At 48.0% G+C, this 19,550-nt stretch overlaps 2 protein-coding genes and 1 non-coding gene across 5 annotated transcripts; all 3 read right to left on the bottom strand.

Moving 5' to 3' along the window:
• Positions 1–6,605: 6,605 nt before the first annotated feature.
• mrpl28 (mitochondrial ribosomal protein L28) lies at positions 6,606–10,595 on the bottom strand. Of its 3 annotated transcripts, none has more exons than XM_088627335.1 (6): positions 10,451–10,595; positions 9,705–10,023; positions 9,326–9,478; positions 7,698–7,832; positions 7,348–7,434; positions 6,606–7,105 (listed from the first exon to the last, which is right to left on the bottom strand). In XM_088627335.1, the coding sequence occupies exons 2-6, from the start codon at positions 9,990–9,992 to the stop codon at positions 7,007–7,009; spliced, it is 762 nt and encodes a 253-aa protein (XP_088483461.1). In that variant the 5' UTR covers positions 9,993–10,023; positions 10,451–10,595; the 3' UTR covers positions 6,606–7,006. The 3 variants fall into 3 exon arrangements, with proteins under 3 accessions (XP_088483461.1, XP_088483463.1, XP_088483462.1); XM_088627337.1 differs by having other exon boundaries at positions 9,705–10,067; positions 10,451–10,572; XM_088627336.1 differs by having other exon boundaries at positions 9,705–10,088; positions 10,451–10,553.
• A 920-nt stretch (positions 10,596–11,515) lies between these two features.
• On the bottom strand, positions 11,516–18,878 carry LOC148672033 (proton-coupled zinc antiporter SLC30A1). The gene is made up of 4 exons (XM_088627334.1): positions 17,662–18,878; positions 16,031–16,449; positions 15,196–15,432; positions 11,516–14,224 (listed from the first exon to the last, which is right to left on the bottom strand). The coding sequence occupies exons 2-4, from the start codon at positions 16,443–16,445 to the stop codon at positions 13,431–13,433; spliced, it is 1,446 nt and encodes a 481-aa protein (XP_088483460.1). The 5' UTR covers positions 16,446–16,449; positions 17,662–18,878; the 3' UTR covers positions 11,516–13,430.
• Positions 12,064–12,150, bottom strand: trnastop-uca (transfer RNA opal suppressor (anticodon UCA)). Its single transcript has one exon. It is a non-coding gene; the product is annotated as a tRNA-Sec (tRNA).
• Positions 18,879–19,550: the final 672 nt, after the last annotated feature.

Here is a 19,550-nt window from a genome sequence, read left to right as displayed (position 1 = left end):
CTCAGACATAAACAAAAGAAAAATGATTACAAACACACTATGGTAATATTAAATACAAAATATAATTGAACACAGAACCTACATATTCCCAGAAAATGAAGATCTACCGTTTAAGATGATTGATTTTGCACAACTTTGGATCTATTTTGTTTCTGAGGATCTCCTGGACACTTCCTGGGATCCTGGGTGAATGTCCCTATATAACAACTGAATAACAAAGGCAATGGTAGTGCAATACTAGCAGTGCAATACTGCAATGAGGAAGACTGGAGCACAGGTGAAGTACGCCTGCTCTGGGAGAGGCCAGCACTGTGAACAACAGTTTGTTTTTATTAACATACAGGGTCTGCTTAGAGCATTCACCAAAATGTAAGCTTTTCTTTACTCGTGTGTGTATAATGTACAGGTGTGATTCAGGTCACTAAGCTTCTGGTTAATGGAAAAGAAGTAGGACCCATGTGTTGAAAAGAGACAGATTTTAAAAGTACTATTAAAGATTCAGTGAACAAAACACCGTGCAATAAATATGCCTACATCATATTCACCATCAGCCAAAAAAGACAATCAAACTCAGATTTAGAGTTTAAACATACAGTATGTAATTTAGTCTCATATATTGTAGCCAATAACACCTCATTATTTAAGAGCTCTCCAACACTGTATAGAGCAAACTGATAAGCCCTTCATTAAATATGCTCAACAGTTCTCGGAGAATCTAGAATTTCCGGGAATGTCTTCAGGTGTCCATGACAGCATTGTTTGTGCGATTGTTTTGAAAGCAACAAGTGCTGGTATGAGACGTCTGTGGTCTCCTGGTACAGGTATTGAGAAGCAGAAAGTACTGGCCGTGCGCAGTGAAGAGAGAGAGGCAGATAAAATCGGTGATGAAGTAGAAGGGTAATTCCACAGCTCTCGTTTTTTCAGGGACATAAACCCCTCCATCCGATCTGTGTCAGAGGAGGCTGGTATTCCCCAGAGAACTGAAGCCTCTTTTTGAAAAGGGCCGAGGAACCCCCTATCGGTTCTGTATTGATCTCTGAGCAACAGGGAGTTCCCGCCCTCGCAGGTAACCACAACCCCAGAGCAATGGAAACACTGACAGCAAGCAGCAGCGAATAGTGAAAATGAAAGCGCTGCAGTGTTTGTTTTTGAGCTGATAGTTGTTTTGTCTTCAAAATTTTGGGGTTTCATTTTTTCTTCAAAATTTGGGGGTATTCATGTGAGGAGTACAACAATAATAAGAAACAATAAGAAATGTTCCCAAGAAATATTTGAGAAAAGGCTAATTGTTTATCACCTATAATTATTGTAGAGATTATAAAGTGGCAATCGACAGGTTTGTGAGACATAACAGATAGAGGATCTTTCTTTATCACTCAGGAATGACCAGTAAAATAGCAAACAAATCTGAAGATAAACTGTCTGCAGAACCTACCACAACCAACACAATTGCTGGTCTGGCATTCAACCTCATCTCTAAAAAACGCAGATGGACTAATCATTTATTTAATCAACACAAGTTACCTTTTTTCCAAAGCCTCTCCTTTCTCTCCCTATTTAAACCTGACCTAACATGCTCCTTTGCATCTTAATAAACTACCAGGTTTGTGTCAGCAAAAAGCTCCATTTCCATATTTCCATGACTTCCATGCTTGAAGGATCTGCTTGCTGAGCTGCCCTCTGACTCAGGGAATCTCCATCAGGGTGCCTAAACCGTTGCAGGAATCAGATGTTAGTGCTCCACTCAGTGAAAATGCTTATCTTCTGTGCTATACTACACATATTAGTTTAGATATTAATAGCTTAATAGTAATCCATCCCCCCTCTCCTTATCGTCACTAATATTAAAAAGAAACTTAGCAAAACTCTACAGGATGTTTGGGCTCCATGCACCGCGTGATGTACTGTATAAGGTAAAACACTGGTCTGAAGCTGCAGAGCTCCCAACTCCGACCAGGCCTTCATGAAGAGACACAAGTTCAGTCAACTTCAGGGTAAGTTACAACAGTCTCACTGAAACCCACTAAGCTAGATCTCCAGGAACGCAGGCACCTGAGCCCCCAACTCCTAGAATACTGAACAGAAAAGTCTAAGATATGACTCCATTCCAGTATTCAAAACTGTCAAAGGCATTGACAAAGTCAAACTAATTGACTGCATCGGAAACAACAGTAAAACCTGAACCAGTGGAAACTGTCTGGAAGTGCATTTAAAACTTAGAACTGGAGACAGTTTGAACCCAAAGGGCTGTGGAGCTTGAAACAAGCTACAGGCCATGTTGTTGAAGTCATTACCCTGGCCTCGTTCAAGAAACAGCTGGACGGGATCCTTACATCAGTCTGTTACTAGTAGCTACACAGAGCAGGTGTCCTGTCTTATGTTGTACTTGCATTTACAACCTCAGGCCTTCAGTCCGTTATACAGGGTGTATGACCAGCCTGCGCCTGATGATGTTTATGTTTTACCAAAGCAAAGTTTGGATTAAAAATAAGACTCAGTACAAAGTAACTCATTAAGAAGTTTTAACACCGCCTCACAGAGTAGTTTAATGATAATTTCATGCCTACCTAGCTTCCTAATGGCTAGCATGCCATTAGTGCTGTTTTGATCGAAAGGGCAAATCATCGATCGATCATCAGCATGTTAGAGAGGTGTAAGGACAGGGCCACATAGTGAGACAGGATTAACTTCCAGTGCTCATGGCTCGGCAGCAAGCTGTTGTGCAAACTTAGAATTAGTCAAGCTAATACCTATTAAAATTCACCACAGAAAATCTGTACAGCATCTATTTTCCAAACTTGTTTTACTATTTGCACTTTCATTATTTTGGCCATGGTACCTCAAGCAAAGGTATAGAAGCATGAATAGAAACAGAAATGTGAAGAAACTGAGAAAGAATCTGAATAAGAAGTTAATAGAATACAAAAAATAAATTCCAACAAATTCACAGTCCTAAGTCAATGTACAGTACTGTTAGATGAAGGCAGAAGTTCAGATAAGGACAAAGAAGTAAAAACATTGCTGATTACAATAATTATTACTGTAATTTACGTAATTTAAGTCCCACATTAAAAAACAATTTCTAAACACACAAAACACTTTTGTATGTTTTCATTTGATCATATTTTAATAGATCTTCTATCTGCGGTCTTGTAAAAAGGGTATTTCTGAAACTGTTAGCCTCAAAGCGCAGTGAGAAAATTAGTCACCAACAGACAAAAAAAATCCCTAACCACCCCTTCTGTAGGAAATCAAACACTCCCTGAGAGCTCCTTCTCACAGTCCCTCACACCCTCTGGAATCTCCGGCAGCCCCTCCGGATCTTCTTCCACATGTAGCGGCTACAGAATCTGTGAGCTTCGTCCTTACAGGGCCTGGCCGGGAATCCAGGACATGAATCCAATCAGAACAACCCCTTGCTTTCCTTGCATGGAACAAACATTGACATGCACACCTGCCTTTCCTCATCGGAAACGTTGTATAATGTAAGGCAATTCGTTTCTGCTATGAAATCCAAATGAAGTCTTAAAAGGATATTGAAGTGAATTACTCAACTTGTTTTTTAATAAATAATAATAAATATATATGTATCCGTCTTTTCTGCTTCATAAGTTTTTGTATTCAAAGATACAAATCCAAACGGCAAACTAAAACAGTATTATTTTTTCTTAAACAGTATGGAGGTGAAGCTATAGATTGAAAAAGGAAGGTTATGAAAAAAGGAGGGCAGCACAACGGCGCAGTGGTTAGCATACCTATCTTGCAGTGCTGGCACCCCGGGATCAATTCTGCACCCAGGGTGCTGTCTGTGTGGAGTTTGTATGTTTTCCTTATGTTCTGCTTATGTCTGAATTTCCCTGAGTGCCCCAGTTTTCACAAACAGTTAAAAGACATACTGATACGTTGTACAGTGTCTTGGAACATTGGCTCTGTGTGCGCTCTCATGTGTGTGTGTGCGTGTGTCTGAGTGTGTGAATGTGTGTGTGTGTGTGAGTGTGTGTGCGCACTCATGTTTGTGAGAGTGTGTGTGAGCGCTCGTGTTTGTGGGAGTGTGTGTGTGTGTGTGTGTGTGTGTGTGTGTGTGTGTGTGTGTGTGCCCCTGTGTGTGCCTGCGCTGTGAAGGACAGGTATTCGGTCCAGGCCGGACCAGCCTCATGCCAGCTGCTTGCCCCAGGGGCTCTAGCTCTCCTGCGAGCCTGAATTAATAATAATAATAATAATAATAATAATAATAATAATAATAATAATAATGTTAGATGAAGTGGTTAGAAAATGGATGAATGAAAAACAATTCAAATAAATTAAAACTATTCTGATAAATTACTTTCATTCTATTGTTACCTGCAGTTTTTTCTATATTTGAAAACTACATGCAGAAGAGCCATGACTCCAGGCTGGGAGCAAAGGAAACACAAGTAGATCTGGCATCTCCGTGGATGATACAATGTTAAGATAATTGCTGTTTGACCTTCCAACCCTTGAAGATTTCGCATGTACCTTTTAGCTATAAACCAAGACAGTTTAAAGTAGAGTGAAAACATTCTTGTTAGAATATGGCTAAGGTATCACCTCCTTCGTGCTTCATCTGTTCACCTGTATTTGTGGTTATACCCTACCACCTAGTGGTAAAAAACTGAATAATACATCCTAATTAACACAATGCAGCCCTTTCCCCGTTTCCCTACACTGTTAATCTTTCCTAAAATTCTGATCGCCATGTAAAGTTCCACTTTAATGATAGATATCCCCTAAACTAGCCCTTGTTATGTCTGTTAGCAGCATTTGCTAAAGGTATTATAAACCAGTACGATCAGAGGTGATACTGCCGAGCCCAGAAGCTATGGCGGGGCCTGGTCAGTACAGGAACGGAAGGAAAAAAGGCGAACCAGCTTGCTGGTAACAGGAATGAGAGATGACCGGAAGGTGTCACTCGTGCCTCTTTAATAATAAAAATCAATCATTATAATTGTTTACACTTATACAGCGCTTTAGTGGACACTCCACTCAAAGCACTTTGCCGCAGGGGTGCCAAACCTTTATTCATGTAATGTACGTTTTAATTTGCCAGTCCAGCGCGATCTACCAGTGTGAATTAGAAGCTCTGATATAGGAAAAACAGACTGTGGGCACAGCGGTACAATAACGATACCCATCACTAAAATGACAGCAAATAAAAGCAAGTGACTCACGCTACAGTGAGCCATTAATGTTCCCCATTAAAAAGAAGAGAATATCCTACCTTAAGGTGAGCATTGGCACTGAGAAGCTTACTTGAGAACACTTGTAATTATTTTTTTAACGTGTTGACACTGCTGATCATGTCGATGACATTTTTATTGTGTTCCTGCGGCTCGACATTCAGCAGTTGAGTCAGGTCTGTGAGGAACGCTAAATCCAGAAGCCACTGGTCATCCTCTCATTTGGGCTTATTCACCTGTTTTGACGACTTGAGAAGCTTTGATTTCAGGCAACAGCTGTCAGAACTTTGCCAAAAATGTTTGTGAACTGTACAAACAGCAAGCCAGCAGCCTCAGCAAACACCTATTTTATGACTTCTCGATCCCTGAATGACTGTTGTTCAGCCAGGACGTGGCTCACACGGAACGGTGCGAAACGGGGTCGAGTTAGTTTGAAGGTCGAAAATGATTTGTAGCTTTTTCACGAAACCACCTAGAGTTACGAAGACACTTGCTGTGTGTACAAAGTACATTGTGACTGTTTTCACCGCCTTCACTATGTCGTTTTTACGCCATTGTTTTGACCACGCACGAATATTCTTATGTCTATATCTTCGCGAGATAAAGCCTTCAAACCAAACGCATTTTAAAGACCAAGACTTGTGAAAAATCCCTGCTATATGCAAAGCTCTACGAAATCCTTTGGAATGCAAAACACTACAAGAAATGTAATTAAAATGATATATCGCATAGTTTTGCTGAACATGTTCTTGCGATTTTCTCCCACATTCATGTTAGATTCAGGACGAGGCCCGTAGTCCTCGCTCTTACCTTCACGGGTTTTCGACGATCTTGCGCTGCAAAGCTGTTTGTAACTTCTCTTCTGACCGGACTGTCCCCCTCTACACAGCAGCACAGGCCGAATAAAAATACAAACCAACGTGGCGTCCAATAGTGATGTGCCTGTGTGACACTTACTACCGAAATACAGCCACAATTCCCTTTTACAGCCTTTGCTGTGTTTTTGTCTCAGATGCATCACATTCAAAACTAGATACTTCTGTACAGCATCATGAATACTATTTTGGAGCCAGGTGAAATAGAAACAAAAATGAATGTTCTGTTAAATTTTAAATATAATTTAGAGTTAATAATGATATTTAATAGATATGGAAGGAATATCCACATAGCTCTATAAAAACCTCAATAATCAAGCTGCTTTAGGTGAGCTATGGGAAAGTGTTTTGAAAATGAAGTCAAACCGCTCTATTTCTTATTAAATACACTGTATCCCACACGCAATTTCTCTCAAATCATCTTTAGGTTACTGCTCCCAAAAAAGGAGAAGGAAAATATTTACAACATGTGGCACTGCACAAAAAGCTCTGGACAATATTTTGAAGGAATGAATTTTATAAATACAAACTATTCTTTTACCAGTCTTTATTCTAACAAAACTAAATTTAATGTAAATAACAAAAAGAATGTGTTACCAAACCTTTTTTATTCTTTGTGACAAATATGCAGTTTCCAGTAATGGTAATAATGATATTTACAAGTTTTTGTGATGTGAAATTACTTTGGGTATGAAGCCTTTTCTGAGGGATCTACAAAGAGATCTAACCCCCTACGTGACCCAAACACATTCCTGAATGAATAACCACCAGCCTCCGTAAATGTTTCGCTGTGATATTATAATAAGTTAGAGACAGCTGTCACAGTCTGAAACAAAACAAACATCCCTTCCAAGAGAGGCGTAGCAACTGCACCACAAACAGGCGAGACGCAGCTGTTTGTGCATTTTACAGCTCCGTCTTTGTGCTGATCCATCATGTCTTCTTCTCCACCACCTCAGGCTCAGCCAGCTTCTGACAGGCCAGCTCCTGCACCAGCTCCTCCACACAGGTCTTGAACAGCGGCACAGGATCCTGGGGGCAGACGGGAACAACAACAGCTCATCACACAGAAGCTCATACACGAAAACCTTGATTCTCCGAGACAAAGTGACAGGAAAACATTATAAATTGGTTTCACAGTATTTCTCCTCTTTCCCCATCAGGACCCCTGAAATAGTGCCCTCTCGCTCCCCTTCTTGCTACATTTATTGCGACACGAGTGCTGTGCCAGCAGGGCCCTGTCCTTCCTTGCTGTACATGTTAAAGTGTCCTACCTTCTGTTCCAGGAGCCTCTGCTTCTCCACTGCTTCTTCCAAGCTGAGCCCCACCCAGTCTGCCTCCTCCTCAGGTATCACAAACTCCTAGGCGAGGCACAGAGTGTCAGAAGGGCACCCTCCAGAAAAGCCCACCGAATGCACTTGCACTACTGCACCGTTAGGCAATATGTTAAGAAACTTGTCAAAATGTATTCTTTAATACTTCTGATAACACCTCTGGGTTTATTTATCCAGACGTCACGATCCTGTTAAGTACAAGCGAACGTGGAAGCTGACCAGCAGCTGTGTTGGGAAATGGAGTGACAGCAGTCTGGTAAAAGTACACATTCGAGGCTCATCTTGAGCACCTTGTACTTGGTGTAAACCCTCTCTCTCCTCTCGGGGTCATCCGGATAGAGCGCGGTGTCTTTGCGTGCCAGTCGAAGCAGCATTGCCCTTTTCAGATCCATCCCGAGCTTCGAGTTTAAATCCTCCTTAGAGGTCTAGGATCAAAACAGAATGGATCAGCATTTCATACAGGAAAAACTAGTTGCAACAGTACAGCAGTGATAGCTTATTGAAAAAACATACAGGTCTATACTGTGACCTTTTCAGGGTCTGTCGGATCACCACTGACCGGGACTGCGACCTTGTACTTCCCGAGGAGAGCCAGTAAAGTCTTTGGCCCCAGGTTCTTCACAAAGTGGTGTCAGAAATCACACTCAAGTTGTCATGTTCAGGAAGAATAATATAAACGACGTCCTTAACATAAATACCAAAAACCAATAAGTTGGCATCTCAACCCAGACTAACTCTCTGGTTCTTCTCCAACAAAGACCCTGACTTGTCTTTGCCACACCCTTTTAAAGCCATCTAGCATGCAGGTAAAACCTCACAGCTGAAGCTGTCTAGACGGGAAATGAGCAGGCCATTTCCCCCTACAGCATCTTGGGACATGTAGTTTCCATATCCCCTAGATAGAGGAAACTACATTTTTTTAAAAGAGACAAGGTCACAGAGGGTAAAGGCTTCTCAAAACTCTGGGTCCAAAGTGCACTCCCTCTGTGACCCTGTCCAACATTTTGTCACAAAACATAAACAAAAGGCTTATACAAAGCATGATTATTAATTTCAAGGATAAGAAACTATTACTCATAGTAGCAATGTACTGTATGTTCTCCTCTCAGTAAGAAGTCTACAGAACCTGAACTTTGATTATTATGTGCAGCAGTACATAAATATAGTACATTTATTACCAAGAAGAAACTACTAATATTAACAATCAATGGCAGAGCTCCAGACTAAAACAATTACTTGGGAGCCACTGGCTCCTAAAATTAAACATTTAGGAGCCAAATGACTCTTTTTAGTCGCCAAATTACAGAATCAAGTTTGTCTGCACGGCACTCAATAAACTCAGCACATGCGGTGTCGTTATCATACGTCTTTGATACATCCATTCCATTCTTTTTCATGAGCGAGCTTTGGGAGGCATATTTTGGGAATGGTAATTCCTGGCGTGCGACCATGTAGGCTGCATTAAATTTCATTCGGCTGTTTTTTTCACAGGCGTGATCCAGATCCAGAGACCTAACTTGTACCACTTTTACAGGGGCGGAGCGGTGGCTCTGTGGCTCAGGATCTGCGCCTGTGGCTGGAAGGTTGCTGGTTTGTATCCCTCGGCCGGCAGAGGAATCCTACTCCGTTGGGCCCCTGAGCAAGGCCCTTAACCCCAGCTGCTCCAGGGGTGCCGTATAAATGGCTGACACTGCGCTCTGACCCCCAGCTTCTCTCTCCCTGTCTGTGTGTCTCATGGAGAGCGAGCTGGGGTCTGTGAAAAGACAAATTCCTAATGCAGGAAATTGTATATGGCCAATAAAGTGATCTTTTTTATATATATCTTTTTAGTCATCAAAAGAGTCACGATGGTTTCCAACTCAGATTTTCTCAAATAATTTAAGGTAGTGCAAACAACCACTCTGCTGTCACAAGTCACCTTGAGAATGTAGAAGTCAAAGCCATACGCCTTGTCAATGAGATCCAGCGTCCGAGCAGTGACGGTGATTTTAAACTTGTGGTCAAGGATCTCGCTGTACAGTTCCCTGTTAAAGAGCTGAGGCTTCCAGCATTTCTTCAGGCGTGTGGAGAGCTGTGGGAGAAAGAGGGAAACTAATACTGGGGTATTCATCCAATACTGACAAGCTACCCTGCAAACATGTCTTAATTTGTTCAAAGGTTCACATGGCAAGATTTAAATTTTCAGAATTCTAAGACTATTTTTTATCATTGCAAAATTGTGAAGTCGCTTGTGGTGACCTGTAATGTACAGGAAACTGTAAATTTGAAGACCTGAACTGAGCAGTGCCGTTTCTCACCTTATCGTTATTGGCATATCTGTACCCCGTGATCCAGCCTTCACCCCCCCACAGGCCTCTCTGGGACTCGGGGGGGTGGTAGATGGGAATGGGGACATCCTGGACTCTCTCCCGCTGGCCGGTTCTGGGGTTGAGCCTGAACTTGACCCCCAGGGGCTGCCAGTGCACGGCCGCGGGCGGGCGCGTCTCCTGCAGGGAGCGGAGATAGTGCTGCGGCAGGCGGGCGTAGATGCCCTGCTTGAGCTTCAGCGCCTCCCACAGGCGCGGGGGGTACTTGTGCAGCAGCATCCTCCAGGACCGCCAGAAAGCGCACACTCGCCTGAGAATGGAGAACAGCTCTGAATACCCAGGCCAAAGCAGCCCCTTCACGGGCACGATCGGGAACTTGTAAGGAAACAGTAAAAACAAATATAGGATCGTGTGAAGTAGTTCAGGTGGGTAGCTCCGTCAGCACGCGTGGGCTGCAAAGGAACAAGTAAAGGTTTATTCCTGCTGAAAAGAGAAGAAAAGAAACACAACGTTTCTTTTCAGCATGGAATAAACCTTCACTTATTCCTAAAACACAGTGTGTTTCTGTTCCCCTGCGCCCGGGCGGTTAGTACTGTTCAATGCTGGGGCGATAGAGGGATAGACAGAGTGTAGGACCGCGGTGTCGCGTTTTATCAGTAAAGAATAAACCATGCGAAATATAAAGCTATATCACAACAGTTTCACAATCCAGTTGGTTTTCCAAAACGACGACTTACCCGATACACTAAATACACAATTAATAATTTAGTAATTTAGGCACTTGAGCACACTGAAAACAATTCCCCCACGTTACGTTTCCAATCAAGGACAAAGTTGTACTTCCGGGAGCTAACCCGCCCATTGAGCGAGGCGATTGGCCGTTGAATGTCGCCAAGGTTGAGATTTACATTCTTATTGGTAAATCTGCTTGTCAGTTTGGCCATTCAGCCAATCCCTGCCGCACTACTGTGCGCGCTGCACGCCGGTATTGGATAATCAACTTGTCACTATTCAGATCAGGTTTATACGAACCAGCCGGTTGAAACTGAAATTTGAGAGCGTTGTACTGTAGATTATTATGACCTTTGAAACACTATATTATTATTATTATTATTATTATTTTATTATTATTATTATTAGGAGAAAATGGATAGGAGCTTTGTGGATAAATTACACTCACATGTCCCCATGAGCAGACCAATGTTGGGTTATTAAAAAACATTAATTTAATACAGTTACGGAAGGGATGCTTGGAAATCCATTCTAGTAATTCTGGGCATTCAGGAGAAGATACAGATTTCGTAAAACACAAATGCAGTGCTCCTGGTAGCAGAAAACATGCACAGGAGCCGCTCGGGGGACAGTGGCGGCTGTCTTACACTGTTCGTTGTTCTGACAACTTTGTCAAGAGCCTGAGAAACGACAGGAGGTCTTCCTGCCCTTCTAGTCAGCTCGATAGTGGAGAATTGGCCATTTGTTTAAATTACAAGAATTCCTCTTAACATCAGAAAAGAGGCAATGAAAGAAGTTGCCTCTCATACTGTCCGAGGAAGGTCATTCCACAGCACTGGGGCAGCGACAGAGAAGGTGATTTAGTGTCTGACAGTTTGCCTCTGGACAGACACGTTGCCAAACTAAACAGCTCTATGAAACTGGGAGAGAGGGGGCTGGGACACTGTCTTTGTGATGCTGAAAATATTTGCACCCCCTCTGATCTGATTGTGTTAGAGACGGTCACTCCCCGTTTGTCAGTCAGTTTTTTTGTTTGATTCCGAAAGTCAGTTAACATCAACATCAAGAAATGAGATAAGATCACTTTATTGGCCATATACAATTTCGTGTATTAAGAATTCGTCTTTTCACATACCCCAACTTGCTCTCCATGAGACACACAGACAGGGAGAGAAGCTTGGGGTCAGAGCACAAGGTCAGCCATTCATACAGCACCCCTGGAGCACTTGGGGTGAAGGGCCTTGCTCAGGGGCCCAACTTAATAGGATTCCTCTGCCGGCCGTGAGATTCGAACCAGCAACCTCCCAGCCACATGTGCAGATCCTGAGCCACAATAAAGTGAAGAACTGCTTCATGTTCAACATGGCGCCGGAGAGTCTCATGTTGTCATAAGCATTTCATTGCACTTCTGTATTTCTTAATTATTTGTATTCTGAAATTTAAAGGAAACAGCAGGTAAGATAACAAAATAAGTACATGAAAACATCTGGGTTGTGCAGAACACCACATACACAGGAAGAGAATCACCTCCTATTCTAGTTATACCCAAAGCACCTACCGTCGGACTCAGCAGCCGATACAAGCCAATAGGGAAACCCACCCCAGCGCAGCGCCCCGCCGCCCGGAAGGTGGAATTGAACCACTCTGCCGTCAAGCAGCTGCAGGTTTGAAGCCTGCACCCCGGCCCACCGAGGCTCATCCGGGCGATAGATATACGGGACAGGAGCCATATATATCCCGGGACATTTGCTCATCTGTCCCGCCTGGGGTGGGGAGCGAGAAAACAAAAGGGAGGATAAAAGAAAAACCGCTCATTGAAAAGAGCTTTAGCGTGATCTGTTATTACTGGTTGGTACCATCATACTGACTCATTTGTCTGTATGTCTGAGATATCGAGACGTTCTGAAACAGGTCCACCTGTGCGGCGGCAGTGCACCGCGGGAAGGGCGGCGCGGGGCAGCTCATTGGGCGGCGCGGGAGGCGTCAGGCCGCCGGCGCGCAGGTCGGCTTCTCCTGACGCGGACCCGTCTCCCGGCCCGGGGAGCCAATATCGCCGAGGGGCAGGGGCACGGCTGGGAGTGTGCTTGGAAAATGTGAAGCGCAGACTAGACACCAGCTGGATTTCCACTTAGTTTTGCTGTGTTGTCTCCAGCTGTAAGGAGGTTCGCGTCTGCTGGAACGCGTTTAGAAAAACACAGCCACCCGGGAAACCCACTTTGAAGAGCATCCGTGGTTTCTGGGGCTGTGGAGCCCTCCACCCAGTTACAAGCGCAGAAGTTTTCCGAACTGGGTCTGTTACCGTCAGACCAAGCGCTGATCAAAGTTATTTTTCTCTTCCTGTGCGTTTTCGCGGGATTTGTCATGTTCACCCTTGGTAACTATTTGCTATAGTAACTCACACCACGGTAACCCGTTCGTTGCTGAACGAGTCTGAGATGCCTTCTTTCTGGGTTTAGGTCTATCGTGAATCGTACTGGCAGAAACATGCTCGCGTCCTGTCAGAGCTCTGCAGCCCCACTGCGCAGCGGGCCGGCCAGAGAGGGGACAGGCCACCACCACAACACTGCTTCTGTCACAAGCGGCCACGGGGTCATCTCGGTTGGATATCTCAGAGCTGACATTAGACACACAGAGATGTGTATCCCAGGCTCTGAGAACCGGTCGCGCTGCCGAAGGTGAACTGGGGAATAATCCTGGGAGGAGAAGTCTGTGTTTTCGAGGAGTTACCTAGGTGGTGTTAGGCAAAAACAGGAAATGTTGCAGTTCCATAAACGATTAAACATTCCTATTAGCTGAATACCGTGAATTCTCAAGCCGCCCCCAGGTTGCAAACGGATTCCAAGCGGCGCTGCTGTGGGGGCGGGAGGCGCCGGACAGGCAGAGCCTCTGCAGCAGCTGTGCGCCGGGAGGGTCGGGGTTTCTGTGCGAGAGGTTGAGGGAGAGCTTCATAGCCCCTCACACTGTCGCTGGTATGATCTGGATGGTTCATTCACAGCAGTGAGCTGGCAGGACTGCCACCGATCCCTGCTGCGCGGTGAGTGAAAAGGGTTGAGAGAAGTCGCCCAAGCTGTCTCTCTCCGGGCGGAGCGCTGACAGGTAGGGGTTCTCCATGACGAGCTGCTGGCTGGGAGCGCCGTGCCCTGCAGGTGGCGCCGCCCCTCCCTGGCAGCAGAGCTTGTTGGCGCACTCCTTCCCGCAAGCCAGGCTGCAGGGGGGCGGCGGCTGCCCGCGGCCGGGGGGCGGGGCGCCGGCCTCGGGCTGCACGGTGCAGCGGCTCACGCCCACGCCACGGAGCACCGCGGTGACGGCCGACACGAGCTCGGGGATCCCGGCGGCGGCGGCGCAGTGCACGTGCACGGACGCCACCAGGCAGGCCTCGGACAGCTGCCACACGTGGAGGTCGTGGACCGCCAGCACGCCGGGCACGCGGCCGATCCGGGCGGCCAGGCTGCGCGGGGCGATGTGCGCCGGGACGGCCTGCAGCAGCAGGAGGCCGTGCCGCTTGAGCTGGGGCAGCGCGCCGGCCAGCAGGACCAGCACGGCCGCCAGCGAGAAGGCGGGGTCCAGGTAGACGTAGAGCCGGCAGCCCCCCTCGCTGCGCTGGCCCTGGCAGCCCGGGGTCAGCAGCAGCTGGGTCAGCCCGTTGGCCAGCACCAGCACCGGAGCCAGGAGGCCCCGCGCCGCCCCCAGGACCCAGGGAGCCCTGCAGCTCCCGCCGCGCCCCGCCCAGCGCCCTGGCCTCTCGCCTGGCCCGGCCTGCTGTCCTGCAGCGCTGGAATCTGGGGAGAGTGTGGAGAAAAGAACAGCATTAAAATCCTCCACCCTCACTGATGCAGGGCAGGATGAGAAGGGCTCTGCTCCTGCCCCCCAGCTGAGCTGTTCCTGCGCCCTCCTTCCCCCCAGCAGGGCTCTATAAGAAACAGAGATGGGCTGACGGGCGGACGGCGAGGGTTGTGCTGAAAGCGGTTTGTCAAACAGCACACAGGTGGAAGAACGCAGGCAGGGCGGGAGGCACCTTCCTATGACTGGGCTTGAGAGGGGAGAAGACTGATCACTCCATAACAGTGCAAGGAAGCAGGGCTGTCCTGTCTGGAGGCTTCACAACAAGTTAACCACAAGGTCACTCATGTCCCACAGACGAGACAGTGTGTGGTGATGTCGCAGGCGAAGTGATGTGGTTGCCTGCTATGGACTCACAAAACAGCAAGACCTGTGTCCAGGGTCTGTTCAGACTGCACTTACACCAGTACCCCGCAGGTGTCTGAAGTTATGGATGATGTCATTCAGAGTACTCGAATAAATAACAAAGCAGTTATTACTACTTTCTTCGCATACTCCAGTTAACTAGAGCAGCAGTTCTCAGCCCTGGGCCTGGGGCACTACAGTGTCTCCTGGCTTGTGTCCAGCTCAGTTTCTAATTGCTTAGTTCAGTTAATCCCAAATTCACGTTCTTGCTTGATGAGATCTTTTTAACCTGTTTCTGCTTGTTTCAATCTTCCACTCCAGGAATACTCTGCTTCACGAGTGTGGTTGCAGAGCAATTCAGCACTGAGGTCCAGGCCTGTTCCACTGAGCTTGCTCAGTATGCAGCTCCTGGTCACTAGACAATAAAGGACACCCTGACACTGTGTCAAACACTCCCACGCACGACGCTCCTTCATGTGCAGTGTGAGAGGCTATAGGGGCTTTGCTGTGTTGTCTGGGTGAGACTCTTGCCGCCTGGAGAGCTGGCTCACAGACAAGTGTTTACCATGCGAGTGTGGGACACCGGCGGGCTCCCCGCTGTCCCTGTCCAGCTGGCCGCGGGAAACCGGGCTGGGCTGGGCTTTCAGGAGGGTGCAGGAGGCCCCAGGATTGCAGTATAGCAGCAGCTCCAGCGGGGGGAGCTCCAGTGCCGCTCCAGCAGGATTCGGCGGGCACCCAGAGCACTCGGCGTCTTCTCCCCCGGTCGCCTCGCTCCTCTGCACCGGGAGCTCAGCCTCGCCTCCTGTGAAGGGAGAGAGCTCAGGCGCTAGGTCTGGTGCACACAGTAGAGAGCAGCACACTGGCTCAGCGCACGACAGAGAGCAGCACAGTGGCTCAGCGCACGACAGAGAGCAGCACACTGGCTCAGCGCACGACAGAGAGCAGCACACTGGCTCAGTGCACGACAGAGAGCAGCACACTGGCTCAGTGCTCCTCCTGGCCAGCGCATGACAGAGAGCAGCACACTGGCTCTGCTACTGGATGTAACTTGAGTGAGAGGATCTCAGCTACTGAAAACCTGAGTTTCCTGAAAGCCGTTCATCAGATTAAGTCTATAGCACAGTGGCTGTGCAATAGTATACAGTACCTGCAGCTCCCAGTGAGTTTATAACCAGTGGGTTCCATTGCATTAACTCTGAGCTGCTTTGAATGAAGGTAACAGTTAAATAATCGATCGATCAGCCAGTGGATCAATAGGCTAATTTCTAGCAGGAAACCTCGCTCTGCCATTCTGCCTTGTTATTTAAGAATAATTGACCCTAATTCTGTCAGCGAAGCCTTTCCTGCTGCGGAAGATCTCTCGGATGCCCAACCTTACAGGAGTAAAGGAGTAGAGCTACCTCTGCCCGCCGACGCCAGGCTCCCCTCGCTGGCGTCCCACCCGTCGACGCAGCCAGCGGCCAGCACCCCTGCGTTGAGCAGCACCCCCGTGGCCCCGGCAGCGAGGGCCAGGCAGGGCCGCTGGCCGGCGTGCGGCTGCAGGAAGTGGCCGAGGATGTCCAGCGAGACGGAGGCGCAGAGCGAGGCCAGGAGCAGCGCGGCCACCAGGCCGCCCAGCGGCTGCAGCCGGCGCCAGGGGCGGGCCGGGTCCCACAGGCGCACGCCCAGCTGCAGGAGCAGGTGCAGCGTGTGGAAGGAGTCCACCGCGATGATGAGGGAGTTGCAGAGGCGGCTGACGACGAGCTGTCCCAGCAGCACCAGCAGTGTCAGGCCCAGGAGGCCGCGGCGTCCGGAGCTCGGCGCAGCACGGGCCATCGTCCTGGACACACACACATGCACACCGTGACGCAGCTACAGCCGAGGACAGCCCACTGACTGCCCCCCCTCAGCGGTACGAACCCGACTGGCTCACCGGGGCAGAGGCTGCGCAGGGCGGGGAGCGCAGTGTGTGAGCCTGAGGCAAGCGGGGCAGGACAGAGGAAAGCGACTGCTGGACTTCAGCAGGGGTCAGCGATCGCTACAGTAGCGCATGAGCCCCAGTCTCGCTGCTAGCGCCTCACGGTCAGCCTGGCCTTGGCCAGCAGGGGAATAACATGGAGACCCCAGCTGACAGCGTGGAGCGGTCAGTCACTCGGAACGCACACGTCTCGAGGAGGTGGGGAGATGGGCGGAGATAAACTGGATTAAATAGTGACATAAGCATGGGAGAACATACAGACTCCACACGCACCAGGCTGGACTCAAACCCAGGACTCGTGAGCTCACTTTCATTCCCCTGCTTCCTGTTGTTGGAATTCTGCAAACAAATCCTAGAATTGTACTCCAGTAATTACATAGTATTTGTTATATTTAATTCCCCTAATGTACTCCTTCATGTTTTGATCATTTTAAGAATGTTGCAGGATACTCAGAGGAAGAGGCATCCTCTAAAAACCAAATGATGGTTACAATCTTAAGACATCGCACCATGGCCATAAAGAGACCAGGAAGAACTCTCAATATAAATCAATCATTAGACATTTTAAATGTTTGCAGTTTCTCACAAAACGCGTTAAAATCGACCGCAGTAATTGAGAGCATTAGCGGGAGTAGTACTGCGCGGCGCGGGACTGGGGTTCAGTCTGTGTGAAGCCTGCATGTTCCCCCCGAATTGAGGTGGGTTTTCTAAGGGGGTCCTCTTTCCTCCCGGACTCGAGCGGGAGGGAAGCAGGCAGGCGAGCGACAGCGCCCCCAGCGGACGGGCTGTTTCTACACTGTGGGTACAAACGGCCGCGCCGAGAGAGGGAGCCCCGCAGAAAGTGTGAGGACGTCCCGCGGACAGGTCCCTCGTGGCTGCGGTGGGTGTTTCGGAAGGAGGCAGAAAGAAACGGGATTCGGAGCTGCAGACGCAGTGCCACGGGCTGCAGGTGTGAGTTTGCCCTGCGTTTCCAGGGCTATCAGGCAAATGGACGTTAGTGATTGTTAGAATTGCCTTCCGATGGTTAGAGATGATTAGAGAAGGAGATTACGAGAATCAGAACTGATCTGTTACCTCGGGCGTGTCGGCGGCCGGCCGTCGGTCGGATCCCGGCGAGGGCGATCTGTGCGCCGCGCAGCAGCAGGGAAGATGATCTGCGCCCCTCTGCTGCTCCCAGCCGGGTTACCCCTCTCCTCTGGCGGTGTTAAGCGCTGTCATGTGAGAGGCAGAATCCTTTTTTTTTTCTAGCGCTTTTTTTTTCTCCCTGTCTGGGCTTAAACGTTCTTCAGTGAGACAGAACAAAAACAAGAATATCAAAACACTCCCCCCTCTTTCATCCGAGTGATGCGGACAGTCCGGGCCACAGCTTTTATAACCCAAGACCTCTGCTTTTCAGAGCTCATTTACTCTTCCCAAGGAGAGAGCACAACCAAAAAGGTTTCTTTACCTACAAAGCAGAAAACAACAAACCTGCCCGTGCTACCAGAGCCTCACCCAAGGTGTTCAGTGTCTGGCGTTCAGGTGAATTCTGCTCGGCCCACAGTGGACCTGTACACAGCAGGGCTAAGCAGTTTGTGTTGTCTTTTAAAAAGTCTAATTTTTCGGCATCCTTAGTTTTCAGACGAACACGGTGCCCCTCCAGGATCACTCTGGCGAAGAGCAGCAGAGCTCAGTTAGCACAGGAGCGTGGGGACGCAGGAGTCCTGCCCAAGCCAGTCCCCTGGGGGTCAGACCTGCTGTAACTCCTGCAAGGTCCACTGTTTCCTGTCTCGCGTACTGCCGTGTGTTCCTCCTCTCCAGGTCAACACACACAGGTGAAACGGTCTGGACAGCAAGAGATTAATGGCATCCAGGCACTAGAATTGACAGCCTTTGACATCTTTCTGCACAGGGGAGCTAAAACAAAGGAGCCTGGACGAGGAAGAGGACTCTGGACTGAGAGGAAGCTGTGTCAGTTCTCTTCCCTGGTTGGTGGGGCGGCTGCTCTGTTCTGTTCCCAGGGCTTTCCGGGTGATTGCCCTGACAGAACCGCTTTCGCCCGTTTGAAGCTGTTCTCTGGTTCAGTGTGCTGGGCTGCTAAGCCAACGTGCCAAACGCAGTTTGACAGCCTGGAAAGGTCACTTTCGGGGAAAAAAAAATTCCAGTACAGAACTTCCCCCTTCAATAAAAGAAAAAGAGTAACATGATCATGACAATTTAATCATCAAAAGGTTTTACTGGCTTTAAGTGAAAATATAGTGGTGCAAAAAATAAGGCTTATTTCTGACAGCACTCCACCTTTCAACAGCACACAGACAGAGCTCCTGACCCGGAGTTCATCCATGACAGTCAGCAGATTTCATTTCAACAATTTCCCAGTGTTCCCCAGCTGTTTGTTTAATCAAAGCCCTCCGGGTGAAGGCCAGGCTGAACCTCAAGAACAAGGCTGGCAGCCTAAAACAGCAGCTCTGTGCACATTTTATCTGCTTGTCTCAACAGAAGGGTTCTTCTGTCCAAACAAAGAACATAACGAAGGATTCATTCGCCGTCGGCCTTGAGCTCATTCTTCGTTAGGGTCAAGGCAACGCAGAGCCCATCCTGCTATCCTGGAGCAGACACTGAGCACTGGGTGGATTTGAAGATGCCAGTACCGGAGCCAGCGGGTCTGTGGGGTGTAGCCCACGAGAACATGCCAGCGCCCACCACTATGTCATGGAATTCGTCTAGGACAAGGATGGATATTTCCTCCGTCGTGTTTCCTAGCAGCTTCAGTAAGAGTAGTGAATTGGCTGCAACAGTATGTCTGGTAATACTTTCTAAAAAACAATTCCCAGACAGTTTCAAGTACTACGGTGTAGCAGCTCAGTCCTGGGTGTGCCTTGCACTGCTGGCATGAACAGGGAGACAAATGAAACATTCCAGGACCTTTGAATGTTGAAGGCTGAACTTCAGAAACCTCCTGGAATGTTTTCCCCAAAGACAAG

Source organism: Lepisosteus platostomus, chromosome 4 (assembly GCF_059453375.1).
Source record: "Lepisosteus platostomus isolate fLepPlt1 chromosome 4, fLepPlt1.hap1, whole genome shotgun sequence".
NCBI classification, from domain to species: Eukaryota; Metazoa; Chordata; class Actinopteri; order Semionotiformes; family Lepisosteidae; genus Lepisosteus; species Lepisosteus platostomus.
This window is presented reverse-complemented; position numbering and strand designations above follow the sequence as displayed.